Here is a 19216-nt window from a genome sequence, read left to right on the forward strand (position 1 = left end):
CTTAATCAGTCACAGGTTTCCAACTCATCCTTTATCCTTTGAAATCCTAAAAGTCAATTAATGGTGAGCAAATGTGTCCGTAGGTAGCGAAGATAATAGATTGTTTGGCATCATTCTCACGAACTGAATTACATGACACTAGTGATGAGTTTCGAAATAAGTCATTCGGTAGTGCTTAAAAGATTCGTTTGTTCAGAATGATGATCATTAGTTGATTTTGTTTATGGTGCTAAAGATGTAATTATGGTTTCTGTTGGATGATCGATTGTAGATTCACACGTTGGTCTTTAATTGAATTTGATTTCGCTCGGTGTACTTTGAAGAATCTGTTTGTCTGATATAATCATATCTTTAAAAATGTTGGATCCTTGTAGGAAAATTATGTTCCGTTATTAGTTGAATTGAGTTTAGGTACTGCTTTTTTGTAGTGGCGGCTTCAACGATAATTGAGGGCTACGAGGAGTTATATTCCTACAGCAAATTTAAGTATGCCACTCAACACCTGGAGGGGACCTTCATTAATGTAACTGTCAAGAGCCTCTGATACTCTAAATTCGCCACTGCGCGTTTAGGTATACTACTATTCCGGCAATACTAACGCAGCAATACGCGAATACTACTATTCGCGGCAATTCCTTTCATTGCGTTCATCTTTTTTTTTTTTTTAAATATGATGATGATTATTTAAACATGATTTTTCAAGACTTCTTGTGACATATGCTGCTAGCACAGGCAACCGCTATGACGACATCAGGCTCTATTTGCTGCTTCCATGAATTAAAGGGTGAAAGACTTTATTTAAATCTGTTCAAGCTTAGTAGTTTACTGCAGGATCTATTTTTGAAAACCAACAATCAAGTCAACCGACTCATTGCTGTTCATTCTTCTTCTATTAGGCGTATCGTCCTACGCGTACAATGGTTTCTAACATGGTAATGCCGGCTTTAGCTCCTGTATACCAAAGACAAACGCCCCGTTCCAACGCCAACACTTTGCGCAAACTTCCGCATCCTGCGGTGCGCATCCGGTCACCGTGCCCGATGCACTACCGGTACCGATCCGGTCCGTGGGGCGGAAAACCCGCATTTTCAAGTAGCATGGAGAGTAGTTATTCTGCGCCTATCTGGCCACTTCGCCCACCCAGATATAGGTTGATAAAACTGTTGTCAGAGATAGGGAGTTATCATCCTTTTGCATGTAAGAAATTATAAGGTTAGTATGATAGGAGATAACTGTCCGTTGCCTGGGAGAGGAAGGTATCGCTTTCGAACGCCGTTTGGCGTTCATTGCGTTCGAGCAGCCGGAACCCGAGCGGCCGTGATCTACTAAGCAAAAAAGTGTTCAAATTTCACCCTCACTCTCTCTGTCCATCGTCCTGATCGGAGTGGATGGCGCACAATTCTTGGAGGTGCGAGGTAGTGTGCATCCCCTTTGCACATCCGGTTCCGGTCGAGGCAGAAGTACGTGCATCGGTTTGGCCCTCCGCTGGAGGGTACGCACCGTGCGGACGGGCGAAGCGTAACCGGCGCAAATCAAGGCACAACAAGTTGATATGTTAACTTATCAACGCCAACACTTCACTATCTGCGCTGAGATATAACTTTTTCGAAAACCCGGACCCTCTGCTGCCAGCGAGTGCTAAATTTTATATTATATTATATTATCACAATATTTGAGGCATCACACTCCGGTGGACAGCATTGCCGCAGGTCGGTCGCTTCGGGCGCGGCGCACAGTGTTTGGAAAGTGCGTTGAAGTGCGGGTGGGCCAGTGGGTCGGATGGAAGTCATGCACCTCCCATGTGTGTGGCAATCGACGAGTCGGACGAGTGTGTCCCTTTTTGGTGGAGGTAATGTGGCTGTTGTTGATGTGATCAATTGTGATGTTAGGCAGTGTTTTACAACGTTTGGCATTAGCTAACTACGGCTAGGTTGGAATGTGTCCGTGGTGCAATGATGAGTTGCTTTGTGTGCGGCTGCTGTCTAGATGTCGCTCGAGCGATAGAGAGCCATTACCGGGGTAGCGTTTTATTCTGCGATGTGAATCGAAATTTATGGCCGTGTCATATAACTCAGTTCTACGAAGCCCGCGACCCGTCTCCGTCGCTTAACAGCGCGGGCTACGTCGTGTAAGTGTAAGTACAGGATTGTCGAGGTGTCTGTTCATTCGCTGGCAATTGTTGTGACGATCATGTGACGAGATTCTGAGGCGCGCTGCTGTCGCAATGCTGACGTGGAGTATGCCTTACGCCGCAGAACGACTGCCCCGGTGTACCGGTGGATGCCTGCGACTCCAAACGACCTGTTCCGAGCAGCGGAGTGTTTTATCAGGTGGGCCGCTCCCTGCACCGAGGAAGGTGTTCGATTGATAGCTCCGCTTCTTACGTTTCCTGGCCCGACACGGCTACCCCTTCCCTTATCGACCGGGGGCTTCCAATCAAGGCAATGTGCACACACAAAATGGAGTAGCTTGTGCCGAGTCATGGCCGCAGGAACGCTTTGCTTCGGGCACCACGATGAAATCCCATCGATAACTCTTTACTACAAGCCCACCGCTCCAGTTGGGTGTTGGTGAGGAGGAACAACAACGAAAAAAAAGGTACGTTTACAGGTAATGTACCCCTGACTCTCCCTTCCCCTTTTCGGTTTGTTATCACGCTTTACATCGGAGGGCTCCGGGACACCCCGGTCATTATCTTGCGTGTAAGGGTGTGAGAGTGTGCGCGTGTGTGTTTACCCTACCTAATGAGCGTTTGGTGCGAGAGGTTTATGCGCGTGTGTGTGTCTGTGGTGTATGTTGCAATGCAAAGATAAGACCATCCCCGGGGCCACCCTTAAATGAAGCAATTGTGGCAAAACACCTCGCCAGCACCAGCGCGCGGCTCACAATTACAGCAAACAAGTTGCGCAGTTTCTGCAGGTGAAGGAATCGCGCGGCGAGAGAATTTAATCTCCTGTCCCTGGTTCCCAGATCCGACCAGGCCCGCCCCACTTTCCCCCTTTGCTCCCACCTCACACGGTTTGGGTGCTATTTTGTGCTCGCGCGTTCAAAACACCCGGGAAGGTGCGCTATTGCTCAGCAAGTTATAAACGTTGGGCATGCACGACAGCAAACCTGTACGTAGAATGGGCTGGCGGGGAGATTTCATTACAAGTCCCTATTTAATGGGGTTCTATCAAAACAAACAAAAACAAAAAAAAGAAGAAAAAAAATGACTGGCACAAAAGATTGATCGTGGGCAGAATTTCTTATTTATTTCCCTTTTTCTCTGCTGCTGCTGTTCATCTCCACGATCAATCAATAACCATAACTGTCACCGGTGGGCGCATTTCAATAGGTGCAATTGTATGATACGCTTGTTTTGGGAGCAATACAATGGGCCGAAGCACCAACATTGTACCTGCGCCTGGTTGTGCCATTTCTACCGGGGCCAAACCTTCACGAACGATATTAATACCGCGCTCGACCGGTCCGGCAAACCTTTCGGGCATATATGGGCGGATTAAACGAGCAGGCGAGGCTTATCGATCACGGTTAGGCAACGTAATTAGTGGTAGCTTTGCCTCGATGAATTCGGGCCTGCCACACATCCAGAAAAGGGGTTCGTGCCTTACCGTACGATAATCCTTCCTGCGCTGTGTTATGATGTATGTTTCTTTATTCGCTATAATTTCATACCGTGATGTTTATGGCACACGGAGCGGATGAGTAAGGGTGGCGGTTGTTTTCTCATCACGTTCCCGCTAGCTCTTGGTGCGTTTAGGAGTCGCTCCGCGGCCCATTCCCAAACATCCCCCGCTGCTAACACGCTAGATAAGATAAGAGCACGTTACTAGCCTACCGAAAATCGATACCAATTCGTGGAGCCGGGTCAGATTTCGGGGTAAAACCCTGCCTTCTTCGGGGAGCTCTGCTCTTCTCCTTACCATTTTTTTTGTGCATCCCAACGAGACTCAAATCGGGACGTCCCCTCGTAGCTGACAGTGACAGGTTGCAGCTGCTGTACCACCAAACGCACCAAACTGCTCCCGCGACACAGCGCTCTGCCAGATGCACTGCCAGCTAATCTGGACCCCGAGCTAGACGTGATTGTTTTCGATTAGCTTATCCGATCGCAATCGCTGATCGGAGATAGCGTGAGCGTTGTCGTGCGATACGTGTGTGTGCTGGCTGGCCGGGGCTCGTGCGCTAACATCTCTGTTTGCTCGGCCCCGGGGCCTACCCATGCAAGCGGATATCGACGACCGATGCGGGCGATTGGTACGTGCAAATAACAAATTTGTCTCAACTCAGCACGGGCCACGAGCCCGGCCGACCAAGACGAGGTAAAGCAACAAACAAAAGCATGTTCGAGGATGGTCAAGCGACGTTCAGGTGGTAGGGAATGCAATTTTTGGCAGCTTTTATTCTCAATGTGTCAGTCTTGTTTTCCGTTCCTTCCCCAATACGACACCGGGAAGACGACAGCATCGGCTCTAGAGGCGGCCCGAGCACGGTCACGTGGGTGCGGGTCGCTTGTTGGGGGTTTTGTTTGTCTCGCAACTGCTCGCAGCGAGTGACGATGGTGCTGGAACGCTCTTACAACAAAATCGTAGCAAAACGACGACCGAAAAACCTCGTAGACAAACACAACCGGCAACCGGACAGGACGGATGGCATCACGGAGGGCAAAAGCTCTTTACGTGCGTCCGAGGGGTGCCTTTGGAGTTTATTGCAGTCCAAACAACACACACACATAAACGCCGCAAACGGGTGTGATGATGGAACAGGAGGGACAGGGCAAGGAACCTCAGCGGGGAAATCTGCACCCTCTGGATAAACAGCACAGCACCGCTCAGAGCCGGCAATGACGATGGCAACACTCGCCGGCAGCGCGAAGGGTGTGGCGGGGCTCACTTCCTTTCCTGCGGGGCCAGCCCGGATGGACGGAACCGTACGGTCGGCCGCGTGTTGATTTTACCTCAAAGCTGTGGGGGTGTATGTGTTGTTTTATGTTTTTTTTTCTTCTTTTGTACAATATTATTTGTCTGTAGTGTGGCAGCGTTTTTTCCGCTCCGGAACATCTTCACCTCTGTCTCACAAAGTCACTTTCTCTCTCTCGCTCTCTCTGTCGTCCCTTAACAAACGCGGGCACCATGTACGTACGCGGAGTTTGGGCACACCGGTGAGGCGGCTGCCTAGGGACGGTCATCCTGGAGACCTGGGCTTGAGAGCACGATTTGCGGGCGGTAAGTACGGTCGGTCCCGGCGGGCTGGCGTTTAGTGTGCTTTTGGGCGGGAAAAGCTTCGGAGGAGCGCGCCAGGCTCGATCGACCGACCTCGGAAGTGTGTCGATCGATCGCGCCCGATAATAGCTTCGTGGCAGCGAAAGGAGTGCATGTGCGGTCTATGTACCGGGAGGAGCTTCGAACAGCGCTCAGCGGGTTTGATTGATGGATCGGTGGGATGTAGAAACGGTCGTCGTCGTCACCTCACCTCCGGCGCGCTGTTTACCGTGCGTAAGCTTGTGTTGCCTTCGATGCGTAAGTCGGGTATCGCTGTGTGCGTTTATGTGCAATCGCCGCGAGTGCGCGCTGCGGGAAGGTGTGAGATTTTACTGTTACTTCAGTCCCCGGTGAGTGAGTGATAAGATAAGGAGCAGGGGGCCTCCTGCACCCCTTCCGATCGGCGCAACCACCCGACACCCCGAAGGTACTGGGGTACGTAGTGGGGGACGAACCACACCACAACACACTGGCGTGCGGGGCACCGTTGTCTCACAGCCCTCACAGCACTCCCGCCAAAATCGGCCCGATCGGTCTGTCGATGAGGTGTCGATAATATATATAGAAGGAAGAAAAAAATAGGGGCTGCTTTGCCGTTGCTGCTGTTGCTATTGCTGTTGTTCGTGCTCTCCACACTGTTACCCATCAAATTCGTTCCAATATGTACATAATTTGTGGCGGTGCGGTAGTCGTCCCCACATGTCGTGCGGTGCGGCGTCCTTAGTCGCAGTGAGATGCTCCTGCTGGTGTGATCGGTGGTATATCGGTGGTGCGTTTCGGGCATCGATTAGTGAGGAAGTGCGCGCGCGCGCACACACACACACACATTTAACGCATCTCGCACTTAGCACCATAGTTCGCGCAGTTTGTCGATGGATGTTTGCAAATAGTTTACCATAAACCATTAGAAAGTTATTGTGCGCCACGGAACATACGGCTGCGAGTGAGTGACACGCTGGTGAAGTGATTTTGCTGAAAAACAAACGACAAACGACTGCCATCAGAGCAGACTATCTGGCACATACCGCGTACCGCGTCACGTGGCCAGTCACTAGAACCGGCGTGCAAGATGGCCGTTTCATCCGATTCGAAGTGTGTCGGAGTGGCGGTGAGTTGTCCCCAGTCCGGTCCGGTACCGAGCACGCCCGTCACTAGTGTGTCCGCGTCCACGACTACGGTAGGCGGTGCGATGCTTTCCGGTGGCCCGGTGGCGGTGGTCGATCCCGCGGCACCCTCGGCACCACCGCTAAACGAACCGTCCGATGATGCTGCTATGAAGGTACGCACTTCCGCTTCAGCTTTCTCAAAAAGGGTACTCTGGCACTCTGGCAAACCGATTTGCCGGCCGGCTTGCCCGGGGGTTTCGCAAGACGCATCCTAATCGGAGGACGCCGCTACAGCAGGATTCTAATCAGTGGGACGCTTGGTTGTGGGTTTCGCTGCCACACACCGATAGGCCGGCAAGCGTGCCAACCAACCGGACCAGTATCAGCAGCTTCTCCAGTAGTATCGCCAAATGGAGATAAAATAGGCCCGCTTTTTTATCGGAAGCTTCCATACTCCCGGTTGTTCCCGGACCCGGTTGGATGGCGATGGCAGTCCGCCTGGAGTTGGCGGAAGGTCCCAAGCTTGTGGGAGTGACTCCGTGTGATTGTGTGTGTGTATGTGTGTGTGTTTGTATGTTTGTAGGAGCTTCCAAGATGGTTATCGTGTGGTCCCGCGGGTTAGCCCTATCTGGTAGGCCCCCTATCGGTTCCGAACGAGTAATCTCGGAACTTTGGCGTGTTGGTTGTGTTGTTGGGCTAATATGATAAAAAAGTGGCCAGCCCACGCACGTACGCATGCAGCCAGCAGCGGTTTGTTTTGGTTGTGCGAAACAATAGCAAACGTTGGGCAGTGCTTTAAGCAGCGTTTGCATCTTCGATGGTGCCATTCGAGGAGTAATGCCTTTGATGGCGAAGGATAGGGGAAGAAAAGCGGGCCTTACCCGATGTCTAGGTTACGTCATGGCGGTTTGCACTTTGGAAAAACGCATAAATCACAAAAAAAAAAAACCCCGAAACGCCGAAAAGTATGAATGGTTGCCTTTTTTTGCTGGTAAAAGCATGTGCCTGTAAGCATTATATGAGGCAACGTTCCTAGCGTAACGGGCAGATTGTGCCTTTTTCCGCCTCACACTAGGTGGTAGACCGACCTAGGCCAGGAATCAATGCCAATGGGACCGCTCAATAAAGTGTCTCGATGCAGTGTACGGGAAGGCGTAATAATCATAACTTGTGGCGCCTCACGGACAAGTGCCTTGGGTTGGCTGGGGGTGAAGGGACTGGTGAGAAGGTGAAACAAAGAACGGCTGTTTTGTGTGTGCGTTTTTTTGCTGTTTTTTGTTCCTGTTTTACGCATCCCGGGTCTTTACGACGTAATGATGGTCAAGGTCGATATTTATTAGATTTTTTTTTTGAAAGACCTTCTGAATGTCATATGGCGCATATCGGTACCGTTGGCTTTATGGAAGGACATGAACGGGGTATAAGTCAGCATACCTGCTGTCCGTTATAGAAATTTGGAGCAAAAGATATTGCTTGTGTGTTTACTGGGGTAATTAGAGTTAGAAATTTTACAACACTCTCCAATGAAGCGCTACTGTTGAGTGCTTTCGGATGCTGTTTGCTATTTGTAACGAAACGAGCATCCTAATTATACTGTTAAAATCAATGGAAAAAAACACATTATTCCATCCTGTTGTAAAAATTGTATTGATTTTGAATAGTAGTGGTTGTTTCCTGTTTTCAGTTACTATTCTTTCTATGCAAAATGCTCTGTGGAGTAAAAAAAAGATGATTTATAAGAAGAAAGAAAGACAATAACTTTTGATGAGCGGGACAATTAAATGCTGTATTCATGTTCATCTTTTTACTGTAGTACATTCTATGGTTAATGACACATATTTCGTGAGTTATTTTTAATTTTGCCAATTTTTTCTGTTTTAATTAACACCTTGTTTTAACGATTGAACGATTGGGATTTGTTTCTAAACTAATGACAAATGATTATTATCATTAAAAAGCATCAGTGTAGACAACTATCATAAAAGAAATGGAAAGAAAATCTAGTTAAAATCAATGGGACACTCTCTAAACTGTTAACTGCGCTACATTATCTCGAAATAATTGAAATGAAATCCACCTAATGTATCACTTAATATGTGCGCTTTACATGTTTTGTCCAATAATTGTACAGATGCAAACCGATTAGATATTAACGAAAGTTTGTACGTTTTTTCTCTCCCTAAATGGTGATGTTTGTGTGGAAAAAAAACTCTTCCCTTTTCCTTTGCTGCACCTGCACCAATCCGAACGAGGCGTAACACGGTTCGTCACATCTGTCTGCAATGTCTGCGGGCACCTTTAATTTCGGCGCCTGTGTAGCAGACTGCGGGCCAAACCGTTGGCATCAAGATTGAGCGAGCCCGATTCCTCAGAATTACACGCACCGACCTCAAACGCGCTGGCCAGCGCGTCACGTCACGGCATAAAAACCTATGTAAAATTGGTTAGATAACATGCATTTCTCCTCGAGCTTTCCGCTAGATCTCGAAGGATCGCTTAAATTGGGATCGCTCAGCTCGGTGACAAGGGCCGAAGAACCGTCGGACCGGGGTAAGATTTTACTGCTTATCGGGCACCGTGCCTGTGACACTGTGTGCGTCTTATGTGCGCGGCCGCCAATGATGGTGATGATGATGATGATGACGATCGGAAGCGATCTTGCTCCGAGCGTTGATCGCGTTCGAATACAGCCCACCGCGACACGTTTCGTTAGTTTTCCGCTGCTTCGGATCTGTTGTTACCCCGCCACCATATTTATAGCTTTCTGATAGTGATATCTTACTTGCATGTGCGATCGGTCATCGCAAAAGGGAATGTAAAAGTTAGAGTGTCGACCTGTCCCCGTTCCCCCCCCCCCCCCCGGGTTGCATTGTTGCCGACGCCTCGGACGCCTGAGCGCGGGCGCTTTGCCACTGGCCCGAAGATGCGCCCGGGCACCCGGGGTGGTGGCTTGATGGATGGTCTAGTTTTTTCGGTTCCTAAATAGCCGACGGGCAGTAAGTAGGCTGCTGCTGCTGCTGCTGCTGCTGGACCAACACGGGCGTTCTCTCGCCGGAGAACGCATTCCTTGCGCGTTGAGTCATCGTGGACAACGGGCGCCATATGTATGCACTGGCGCCAAAGGAAAGTAGCGATCGCCCGTTTGATAGGTGTCGGTGCAATGAGCGGGAATAGCGCGGGGAAGCAAACGAACTCCCGTGATCAATGAACCGTGGCGTAAATCACCGCCACCTGGAAATATGGAGCGACTCTAAGGTTGGGCAAACGCTTTCTCATTAACGTTTCGAGGAAGCTTAGAGGCGATCATTTCTGGCGAGCAAATTACTTTCCTTGGAAACCATTTAATTAGCGCGACTGTGATAGCAGCAGCGGTATTCTCGGTCGGTCAAAATCCGAACCGTACCGTCATGGCGTAAATGTGGCAAGTAAATTTTCCGTGGCCGGCAAGCACGAAGCAGTAAAGTTGCTCCCGGGGGAGGGCAGATGTGAGGTTGCCCCCGCGAAGCGTATTTAATTACCACCCCAAAATGGAGACTCCCAGTGACCACCTCCAACCCCTGGGTGGAGCGGCTCATATGTGGCTGTGTGTGTTTATCGAAGGAATCTTTTTTGTAGCTTTGGCCGTAGTTGATTTTTTTTTTATTCGCTTGCTGTTTCCCGTTTTTGTGCTATTTTGTACCTTCCTTTTACTGCGTGCAGACGGCCAGATAAGACGGAAATTTTACGAACGCTACTGACATTTATGAGCTCCCGCGCATCGAACGAGCGGATCGGGCTTGGCACAGTTGCTTGGTTCGTTTGCCCGGGCGGAATGAGTTGCAGGAACGCGTAAGCCCGCTTGTTTCGTGGAATTGATACGTAGCACATCATCGCAGCCATATGGTTCGCAAGGAATTCGTAAGGCTCTAAAGCTAACCCTCCAAGCTTAGGGATGGCCGCAAGGCCACCATTTAAGGGGTTAGTTTGTTCGTTGAGGGGGTTTTTTTTAGGACGATTTGCTACGACCATTTCGCAACGCACAGCAAGACTAGCTTAGGGATAGAGCTGAGATATCGGGTGAGGAAAAAAAAACGAAACAGGCGGTAGGTTGTAGAACTTACACATACAGTGCGTGTTATTAGGGATTGGCCGCCCGTTTTGTTGGTAGGTAGGCAGGCCGACGGCTCTGGAGAGCAGACACTTGGCGCGCGCGCTGCTTTTATCACGATGAGGCAAATCATCCACTTCGGGTCCGCTGGTACGGGAACACCCCGAGTCGGTCGGGGTTATCGGCCGTGGACGGCATAGGTCGGGGATCGGATAAGATATGAGCTTTATCACACACTCACAAACACACACACACACACGCACACCCGGTATCGATAGTTGGACGTTAGATGGACACCGACACTTTAGTGTGACCGTCCGTAGTACGCTTTGTATGCGAGTGCTAATCGCGGGAGCGAAACACTAATCAGGTGTCAAACGCCAACATTCCAGCACTGGGGATTCACTTCCCATTTCTTTTTTGTTTTGCTTGTTTGTTTCGCCTGGTTTCTGTACCGGGCGGATCCGTACGGATTGGAAGCAGGAGAAAGAGAACAGCTTGTATTTGCCCGTTCAGGTCTTTCTATAAACGGGTAATTGTTCGGTAGGAACGAGCAGCCCCGTAATTAAGTGCAATTGAAAAGCGTTAGAATGTTGATCTCGCCGTGACACGGGTTTGATACAAATTAATTCCCCTCGCATCGCTGCTGGCATTTACGAACGAACAGAGGAAACCGAGAGGAAACCCAAGAAAGCACATGCGATATGACCATGGCGCGCTGTTGATTGCTGCTTTATTGGTTCCATTTTGAGCTATTTCTCAATTCAATTTATCTAACGTTTCTTTTCGCTTCTTGGCCATGGCGGCAAACGAAAGGTCCCAAATGGCCCGCGGGTTCTTGACGCTTCCCCGTTTACGCCCATACGCGTTCGTTTGTCCGTGGTTAAAATAGGGAAAATGGTACACAGGGTACATTTCATTTCTCTCGCTCTCTCTGTCTCCCTCTCTCTGCGTGTGTTCCGGTGTGCCCATTTCGAGCGGGGCAGGGGGTCCTTTTCGGCACCATATGTGTATGTGTGTGTAGACACTGATGGAAAGTAACCTTTGGTGTTTACCTTCTTATCGCATTGCAACAATCTCCTTTCGGGGCAAGAGGCTCCGGGAGGTGCCTCTGTTCCCTTGCCCGCCGCTCGAATGCTTTGCCAGAGGGTTCGGTTTCTGGGGTAATAGAGATAGATTCATTAGCGGTTGCGCACGTGACACGCACGCATATTGAATGGTGAATTAATTATGGTGGTTTTATTTTTTGAAGGCACAGCGTTTTTTAATTGCGTCCCAAGATGATCAGATTTGACGCTTGTACGGGCAGGGCATAAAATGAAGCTTGCAGGACAGTTGGCGTTGCCGCTGGCACTGTATGAGGAAATGAGTAAAACAAACAAGCACTTTCATGGACAGAGGTGGTGATAGAACAGTGGCAAAATGGCAAATTAGTATTTGAGAAAAGAAATTAATTTACTTGATACAAAAATATACGACGTTCTATAGAATAACGTAAATTATACGGATTATACGGTGGATCACCTAGTACAACGTTCTACTCAATCTGAAACAGAACGATACATGCATTTAGACTTAGTTTGTTGAAAACTGGTTATATGAAGATAAGTTTGAGGTCAATAACTTTGTTATGTTTGGGTGAATCATTTGATTGTTTTTTTATAAAAAAATCTTTAGTCAATAACATTTTGGAACATGAGACATGCAATTGAATCTTGAACTTATAAAACAGTTAATTGGATGTCCCCCTTAATCCGAAGCGTATTAGCGTGGCTTAAATTATATATTATAATAATTCATTGTATTACATAATTGATTGATTGATCGATCGATTGAATTGATCGACTAAATAAAACGTTAACATGGTCTCACACTATATTCCATTGGTCCAATAGTACACAACTTGACTTCTAAACTGTTAAGATTATTTTCTCAAAAGCCCTCATTTAATTGGTGTAAAAGTAAGAAGCAGGATAGGAATAGTTTCTCCAATAGTACCGGTATTTCAGGTGATTGAGAACGGATGCAAACGCTCTACATAGTACGCTCCACTTGCGCTATGCAATATGTCGGCTTGTTTGCGGGTCATCATCGTTTTTTGGGTCGGCCGGAACACCAACACCGTTTCGGTGTTTATTCTGGAAGATTTCTTCCTGCTGTTCGGCAAAGTCTGCTGTTGCCTCGTCCATTCATTGCAAGCAGCGGAACCAAAAAATACCTTGACTACGTTCAAGTGAGAGATTTCTCTCTCTCTCTCTCTCTCTCTCTCTCTCGCTTTCTCGTTCTTCGCTGGGTACACAGCACACCGGAAACGGGTTTGTTTGGGCGGAAATAGTACGAGCACGGGGCTGGCAGTTAGGTGCGTGCGTGGTTCGCGATTTGACGTTCTGCGCGGCGAACCCATCTAGCCGATGTTGTTTGCTCGAGCAGGTGATTGCTTAACGGAATCCCCAACGTTTTACGTCAAGTTGGGCCGCCGAACGCAAGCAAGCTCATCGACTCATCCGCACTGTTCCGGACGTCCCAGTCCGGAAGGTGATCGATTCAGCGAAGTGGGGTGGGGGAAGCGACGAGCCCTTTTTTTGAAATACATTCACCAGCTCCACCCTATCCCTGTTTTGAGAGGATGAGCCATGACTCACGACGGTACTTCCTCGGTTGGAAGTTGGGGTTGGTTTTGTTTTTGCATGGCTTTACGATTCGAACCATTCCGCTCCGCTCCTTTGCAGATGGAAGCGACGAACGAGCCCAAGGGAGAGGACCAGACGGCCAGTTCGGAAGTGACGTCCAGCGTGCATCAGCCAGTTGCTCATCAGCCGGTAAGCGTGTCACAAGCATCGCATACCCTCACCGACGTCCCGGTGGATGGGATGATCGTGAACTCGGAACTACACACGGAACGCAGCTCGCCCGGCCAGCAGACGGCGGTGATCATCAACCAGCACAAGCAGCGCATGATCACGACCACGGGCCAGATAAGGTGAGTGGACAGATCCTGAACTGGTGGTATGTCCAGTAGAGAGCGCGATTGCTATGTTAGTGCGAGTTTTGCAGGGAAATCACAGAAGGACAGGAACCACCGAACGAGTCATCGGATTACGATGCGGTCGAGTACCACCACCAAGCGGTACAGCCGGCGGGCGGTGTGGAGCAGCACGGGTATAGCTACGAGCCGACACATGCCACCAGCCAGGAGCATCAGCAGGGTGTGGTGGTAAGCTCGGCCGCTGCCGCCGTACAAGCCTCAAGCGTACAGGTCGTCAAGCGGGAGATGATCGAAAAGGAGGCGGCTTTAGCGGCGGCCACAGCAGCAGCCAACAACAATAACAACAACCCGCCAGAAACCACCATCATACCGGTGCAGACGCAAACCATCTTCGTGGAGTACAAGAACGACGGCGAGGAACCGGTGCGGTACGTGAACCGGTACGAGGACGTCAAGTACCATCCGCACTCGCGGTACATCTATCAGCAGCCGCCCGGCGGACTGCCGCTCTCGTCAACTCTACATTCCTCCGGCTCGGGTCATCCGCACGTGTCGCACCATCCGCACCATGCCCACCATCACCACCATCCGCACCACGGCCATGGGATGGTGCCGGGGCATCAAACCCATCACCACGTACACGCACAGTCGGCACAGGTACATCAGACGATAGAAGCGGTACGACATTCGTGAGTGCATTTTCCCGTGCAGATCTTGCTAATCGTGATTTCCCGCATCGTCTCCGCACACAGGTTTCCCAGCATCCGTCGAGTGTCGCGGTGGCCACCCAGTCCGGCACGACGATTCAGGTGCAGGCCCAGCCGCACCAGCAAACCATTCAGGTGTACGAAACGCACGAGCCCGGCACCGGCCCGGGCGGTGAGCAGGTGCAGCAGGTCGCCGAAGGGACGGTCGATGCGAAGACGCACTACACCAACCTGGAACCGGTGCACACGCTCGCCTCGCCCCAGAACTACTACATCGCGTCGGACGGGTACGCGACCGGCAACTACACCACGTTTCTGCCCCAGAAAGAGACGATCTACTACCATTCGCCGAGCCCGAACCCGGTCCTGTACAAGGGCGACCCGACGCTTACCTCCTCGTCGATCATCACCAAGCAGATACACTACACGCCGTCGCTGCCGGGCACGCAGAACATGTACGAAAATGCGACCGGGCACAGCAGTAGCTCGCCCGGTGCGCAACAGATCTATCCGGGCTACTGGAATGGAGCGGGCGTAGACTACAACACTGTAAGTAGCTCGATAGAGGGGGCTCAGTAGCGTTTCGTTGCGCGATCTAACCCAGCTTCGGCCCATCCACAGAACTTTACCGGCACGATCGTGATGGACAATGCGGGCGGCAACGTGGGCGAGTACGCGACGAACGGGCAGCATAGCTGGCAGATCAGCTCGCTGAACGATGCGTACGATCCGCAGTTGGCAGCGCCACCGGAGCACCGTGAATGCGTCAACTGTGGCAGCTCCGACACACCGCTCTGGCGGCGGGACATCGTCGGTCACACGCTGTGCAATGCGTGCGCGCTGTACACGAGACAGAATCCGGGCACGAACCGACCGCCCAACCGGTCGCAGAAAGCCAAACAAACTGTGGTAAGTGGTTGCGATGGTTTTCGGAAGCTGCTGGCCTACGATCGCACGGCACGAGTAGAGGATGATCGTTTTGCTGTTGATTTCAGAAAACACCACCCGCCCAAGGGAACCGCCGTTCGGGCGTGACCTGTGCCAACTGTCAGACCACCACGACCACGCTGTGGCGCCGGAACAATCAGGGCGATCCGGTGTGCAATGCGTGCGGGCTGTACTACAAACTGCACAGCGTCAACCGCCCGCTCACGATGAAGAAGGACGGCATCCAGACGCGCAAGCGCAAACCAAAATCTAGTCAACAGATTCAACCGATGAACGGGCTTACGACGGGTAAGGGATTAGAATGCCGTGCGGGAGGGATTGGATCGCAATCTAACAGGGTCGTGTTTTGCAGGCAAGCTACTACCCTCGATGATACCGTCCCAGTATCACTCGATCGCGACCGAACCAAAGCACCTGAACGCGCCTCAGTCCCATCTGGTGCAGACGTCCCAGCCGATGGAGCTGCACAACAGCTCGCCGGGACAGGACCCGCGGTACGTGGACAGCTCACCCGGAGCACCCGGTGCAGGCGGTGGCAGTGGTGGTAGTGGTGGTGGCGGTGGTGGTGGTAACTCGTCCCCGCATCTTGCACCCGGTCAGGGTAATCTAGCACGCCACATACCAATATCGTAGGTATCGTCCAGGGGGGAACTGCAAACATGGGTGCCTTTTATAAAAGTGAACAAACTTAGCTAACATCTTCTTTCTTTCTATTCAATTGCGATCCACAGTGTACCAGTGTCGATGGATAGCAGCCGTGGTGCGAATGGAGAGATTACGAGCGTCATTACCAGTACGGCGGTGGCCGAGCGGTCGGGAAATTAGGTGTGCAAGGTCAATCAAAATCGACCTCTAGTGGAGTTACTTCAGGTGACAGTCGAAAGAAGTGTCATGTCCGTGTCGTCGTGTGCCAAATACAAACTAGAGTTAAGCGAACGCCTAGGAAATAGCAGTAGAAAGGTAAACACTAGCTACATTTCAAACGCACTGTACAGACGGTTAGGTAGCGAGCTTGGGGAAGACTGTGTGTGGAAGTATTCTTATTAATAAAGTAAAACAAAACAAAGTCGTACTTCAAACGGTCATAGCGTTCCATTCACCCGACAAGCCGTCGGTGCCCGGTGACTCATTCGTTTTCTAAATTCCTCCCCAAAATAGTTAACGGTGCACCCTCGAACCCTCAAAAAAAAAAAGAAGAAACGTTGTAAGATCACATCTTGCATCGGAGGAACGCAGAGCGCAGGATCAATTGTCGCTTTACTTATCTCGCGCAGGTCTGGTCGGTCTATGGGTGTTTATCTTCGCCCCATTTAACTAATGCTGTGCGGCGGGAAGTGATTCTTTTTCGGTGCACATTATAAGATCATTTGGGAAGATTTGGTCCGCGGCAGTGCTCAAAGCTCAAAGGCACACGAACAAATGGCTTACAAATTAGAATGGAGGTTGGCTGTGTGCACTGGGATTACGAACGAACGAAGGTCTGAGTTTTCCGGCACCATCGTCTGAGGCTGGATGAGTCACCGTTTCATCTAGCGCAAGAAGAGTGTTGAATGTAGATTGAAAAGAAAATTTTCATTTGCATTGAATTCGTTCAATCTCGGTGGTAGGTGGGCAATAATCGTCTATTGTGTGGCGCTTGGCGCCAGCGGGAAGCTGCATCTTAACTGCCCGCTCCTATTGCGAGCGATGCTAACTCCCTTTTCGCAAAATTGCATCCTGTTGCGAGGATGGGGGGAGCGAATGCGTGCCAGCGAAACCACAAACTTCAAAGCAGGCAGCCGCACAGCCTGCTGGGTGCTGTAAGAAAGCGAATTTTCAATAAAACAGAATAACAAAACCAGCATCAGCAGCACCGAACTGTGTGCGGGAGAAGTGGGAGTCGTGGCGTTTTGCAACAGGGTAGCAACGAATGGTAACGTGTTTGCTGTTGGCGATTAATGCGAAGCTGCAACGCGTCTGCATTAGCCCTGGGGGTCGCATTCGGCTGCTCTGTTCGATGGGCGCGGGCAGGCAAAGATCTGTAGCGAAGCGCCCCCCCCCCATCCGTTCTGGATGGAGGCAAGATGCCATGGCTGTAGGATAAGAATCGGGAAACGATATTTGCCGCTCGTTGTGCGATCGTTCGGTCGAACCGTTCGTGCGAGCATGGTGCCGGCTCTCCGCGACACGGAGCGGATGGAAATCGTGGTGGCACATTCCACCGGGGCGCTACGGGTACTTCGGGAGGTTTACTTGATTTACGTTTATATAAGGATGCGGGAAATTAATCAGATAATGGTCGCCATGACGGCCACCAAGACGCCGTGTGTGTGTGTGTGTTTGTGGGTTCGAAAGAGGAGGGAGGGAGTGGGCAGAAATGATGCGTCGGAAATTATGAGAAAGGCGACGAGTGCGAGGCAGCGATTTTTCTCCCTCGTGCCGTTCACGGAGCCTGGCCGGCCGCCTGCGATCGACGTGAACCTCGCTGAGGGGGAAGGGAAATGGAGCGTGCATCTGTCGCGGGGACGATCGATGCGTCGCGACATGCTTTCAGACTACAACATAGAATGGCTTTTACCAGAACTGCCGTGGCGCGGCGTTCCCGATCGCTCGCCGGCCCGATGCGGTGCAGAACCTTTGGGAGATAGTTTCGCTGGACGGATTCGCAGCGGATCGGGAGGCGCTACGAACGCACTTTTCGCAACTGCGGCATGGCCAGCATGAATGCTTTTGTTGAGTATGTTTTTTTTGTTGGCTTTCCTGAGGCTGCGATTGCTTACCAGGAGGCGCCAGAATGTCGTTCTGGCGCGGTCGATTATTTTACATTCGGGATAGCGCAGCATTGGTTCGTTGTTTATTTTTTCTTCTAATTTTTATCCCGCAACCCACCGTTGCCGGTATGCGATGTTGGGGACGTATAAACTGGCTTAAATACGGCTTTGACTTATCAACCGATGCAGCAAGGTGAGATTTATGGTATTTAAAAATGATCTATGCTGTAAAGATTCCTTCAGATGAACCTAGCTATCGGAGTTTATTTATTTTTTAGGCATACGGGCTAAAATAAAAACGTCATAAATCGTGGCAAGAGGTTGCGATTTGAAATGTTTTTAAACACGCGCGGGCATTTTGTATAAAAAATAATCAAGCAATTCAAAATGTAGCATATTATAAGTGCTTGGTTTACTAATAATAACCGAAAGATGCTTGAAAATGCGTGCTAGGTCGTTGTTTTATGTTTAAAATCAGGTTCATTCAATTAAGATCATGTATTTATTTGATCAACACTATTCTAACAATATTTTTACGTTTGTTTTATCATATATTTCAATCAAATACATTCGACTAATAATAAATTTGGATACTAATCAGGGCAATATCAATTTAGATTGGAATGAAGTTCTTTATTTCTTTCTATAATTCAAAAACCAGTCGAAAAAACGGCTCCAAATGCACCAACCCTGAACTGTGTGGTGAGTTCTAGTGCAGCGCTTGTTGATCGTAAAACGTTTTACAGCACACTTATGGGCCTGCCGTAAATGGGACTTGAAGAGACAAACCTTCTATTACCGTCCAATTTCAATCGATCCGGACGGACGATCCTCTCCACCTTAACGAGTATGCAGCGCATACACCCGAACAGTCTATTGCTACGATGAGTTCCTGAAGCGCAGCAAGCAACGAGTACCAGTTTATGGACAGTTAAACGTTTCAATTAATATTTATGGTCAAATAAAGCAATAAAGCTCGCGCTGGCGAAGGTACACATAAATATTAATAGAACCTGATAGCGCCATTGCGTGCTGGTGGTGGTGGTGGAAGTGGTGCAAGTTTCCCTGGTCAGCCCTTCCAGCTAGGAGCGGGGAAGTAACAGAAAAAAAAAGAAAAACTCAAACACCAACACTCTCTGAGCTAAGCGTCCTTTTTTCCACGTTGTTAATCAAGCACGATTGCACCCAGTGTTGGTCAGCCCTTTCCAGTTGGCTTGAGTGGCTATGTGTGTATGTGTTTCATTTTCAATTCTGAAGTGGTGGACGATCCATTTGGTTGGATTTGAGGTTGAGCTTTCACATTGGAATGTTTAATTCGACACCTTAATAAAGTTGTTGTATAAGTGTAGAACTTATGGGTGAGCGAGT

General features: G+C 49.9%; 1 protein-coding gene across 7 annotated transcripts; it reads left to right on the plus strand.

Moving 5' to 3' along the window:
• The first annotated feature begins 1300 nt into the window (after window positions 1-1300).
• On the plus strand, window positions 1301-16170 carry LOC121589361 (transcription factor GATA-3-like). 7 transcript variants are annotated; one of them, XM_041908216.1, is made up of 8 exons: window positions 1301-2598; window positions 13187-13437; window positions 13512-14121; window positions 14196-14699; window positions 14772-15059; window positions 15146-15386; window positions 15451-15727; window positions 15830-16170. In XM_041908216.1, exons 2-8 carry the CDS (start codon window positions 13187-13189, stop codon window positions 15921-15923), a joined length of 2265 nt encoding a protein of 754 aa, XP_041764150.1. In that variant the 5' UTR covers window positions 1301-2598; the 3' UTR covers window positions 15924-16170. The 7 variants fall into 7 exon arrangements, with proteins under 7 accessions (XP_041764150.1, XP_041764152.1, XP_041764151.1 ...); XM_041908218.1 differs by having other exon boundaries at window positions 1301-1849; XM_041908217.1 differs by lacking the exon at window positions 1301-2598 and adding an exon at window positions 5134-5228.
• The last annotated feature ends 3046 nt before the right edge of the window (window positions 16171-19216 follow it).

The sequence above is a fragment of the Anopheles merus genome, chromosome 2R (assembly GCF_017562075.2).
Source record: "Anopheles merus strain MAF chromosome 2R, AmerM5.1, whole genome shotgun sequence".
Taxonomy (NCBI): Eukaryota; Metazoa; Arthropoda; class Insecta; order Diptera; family Culicidae; genus Anopheles; species Anopheles merus.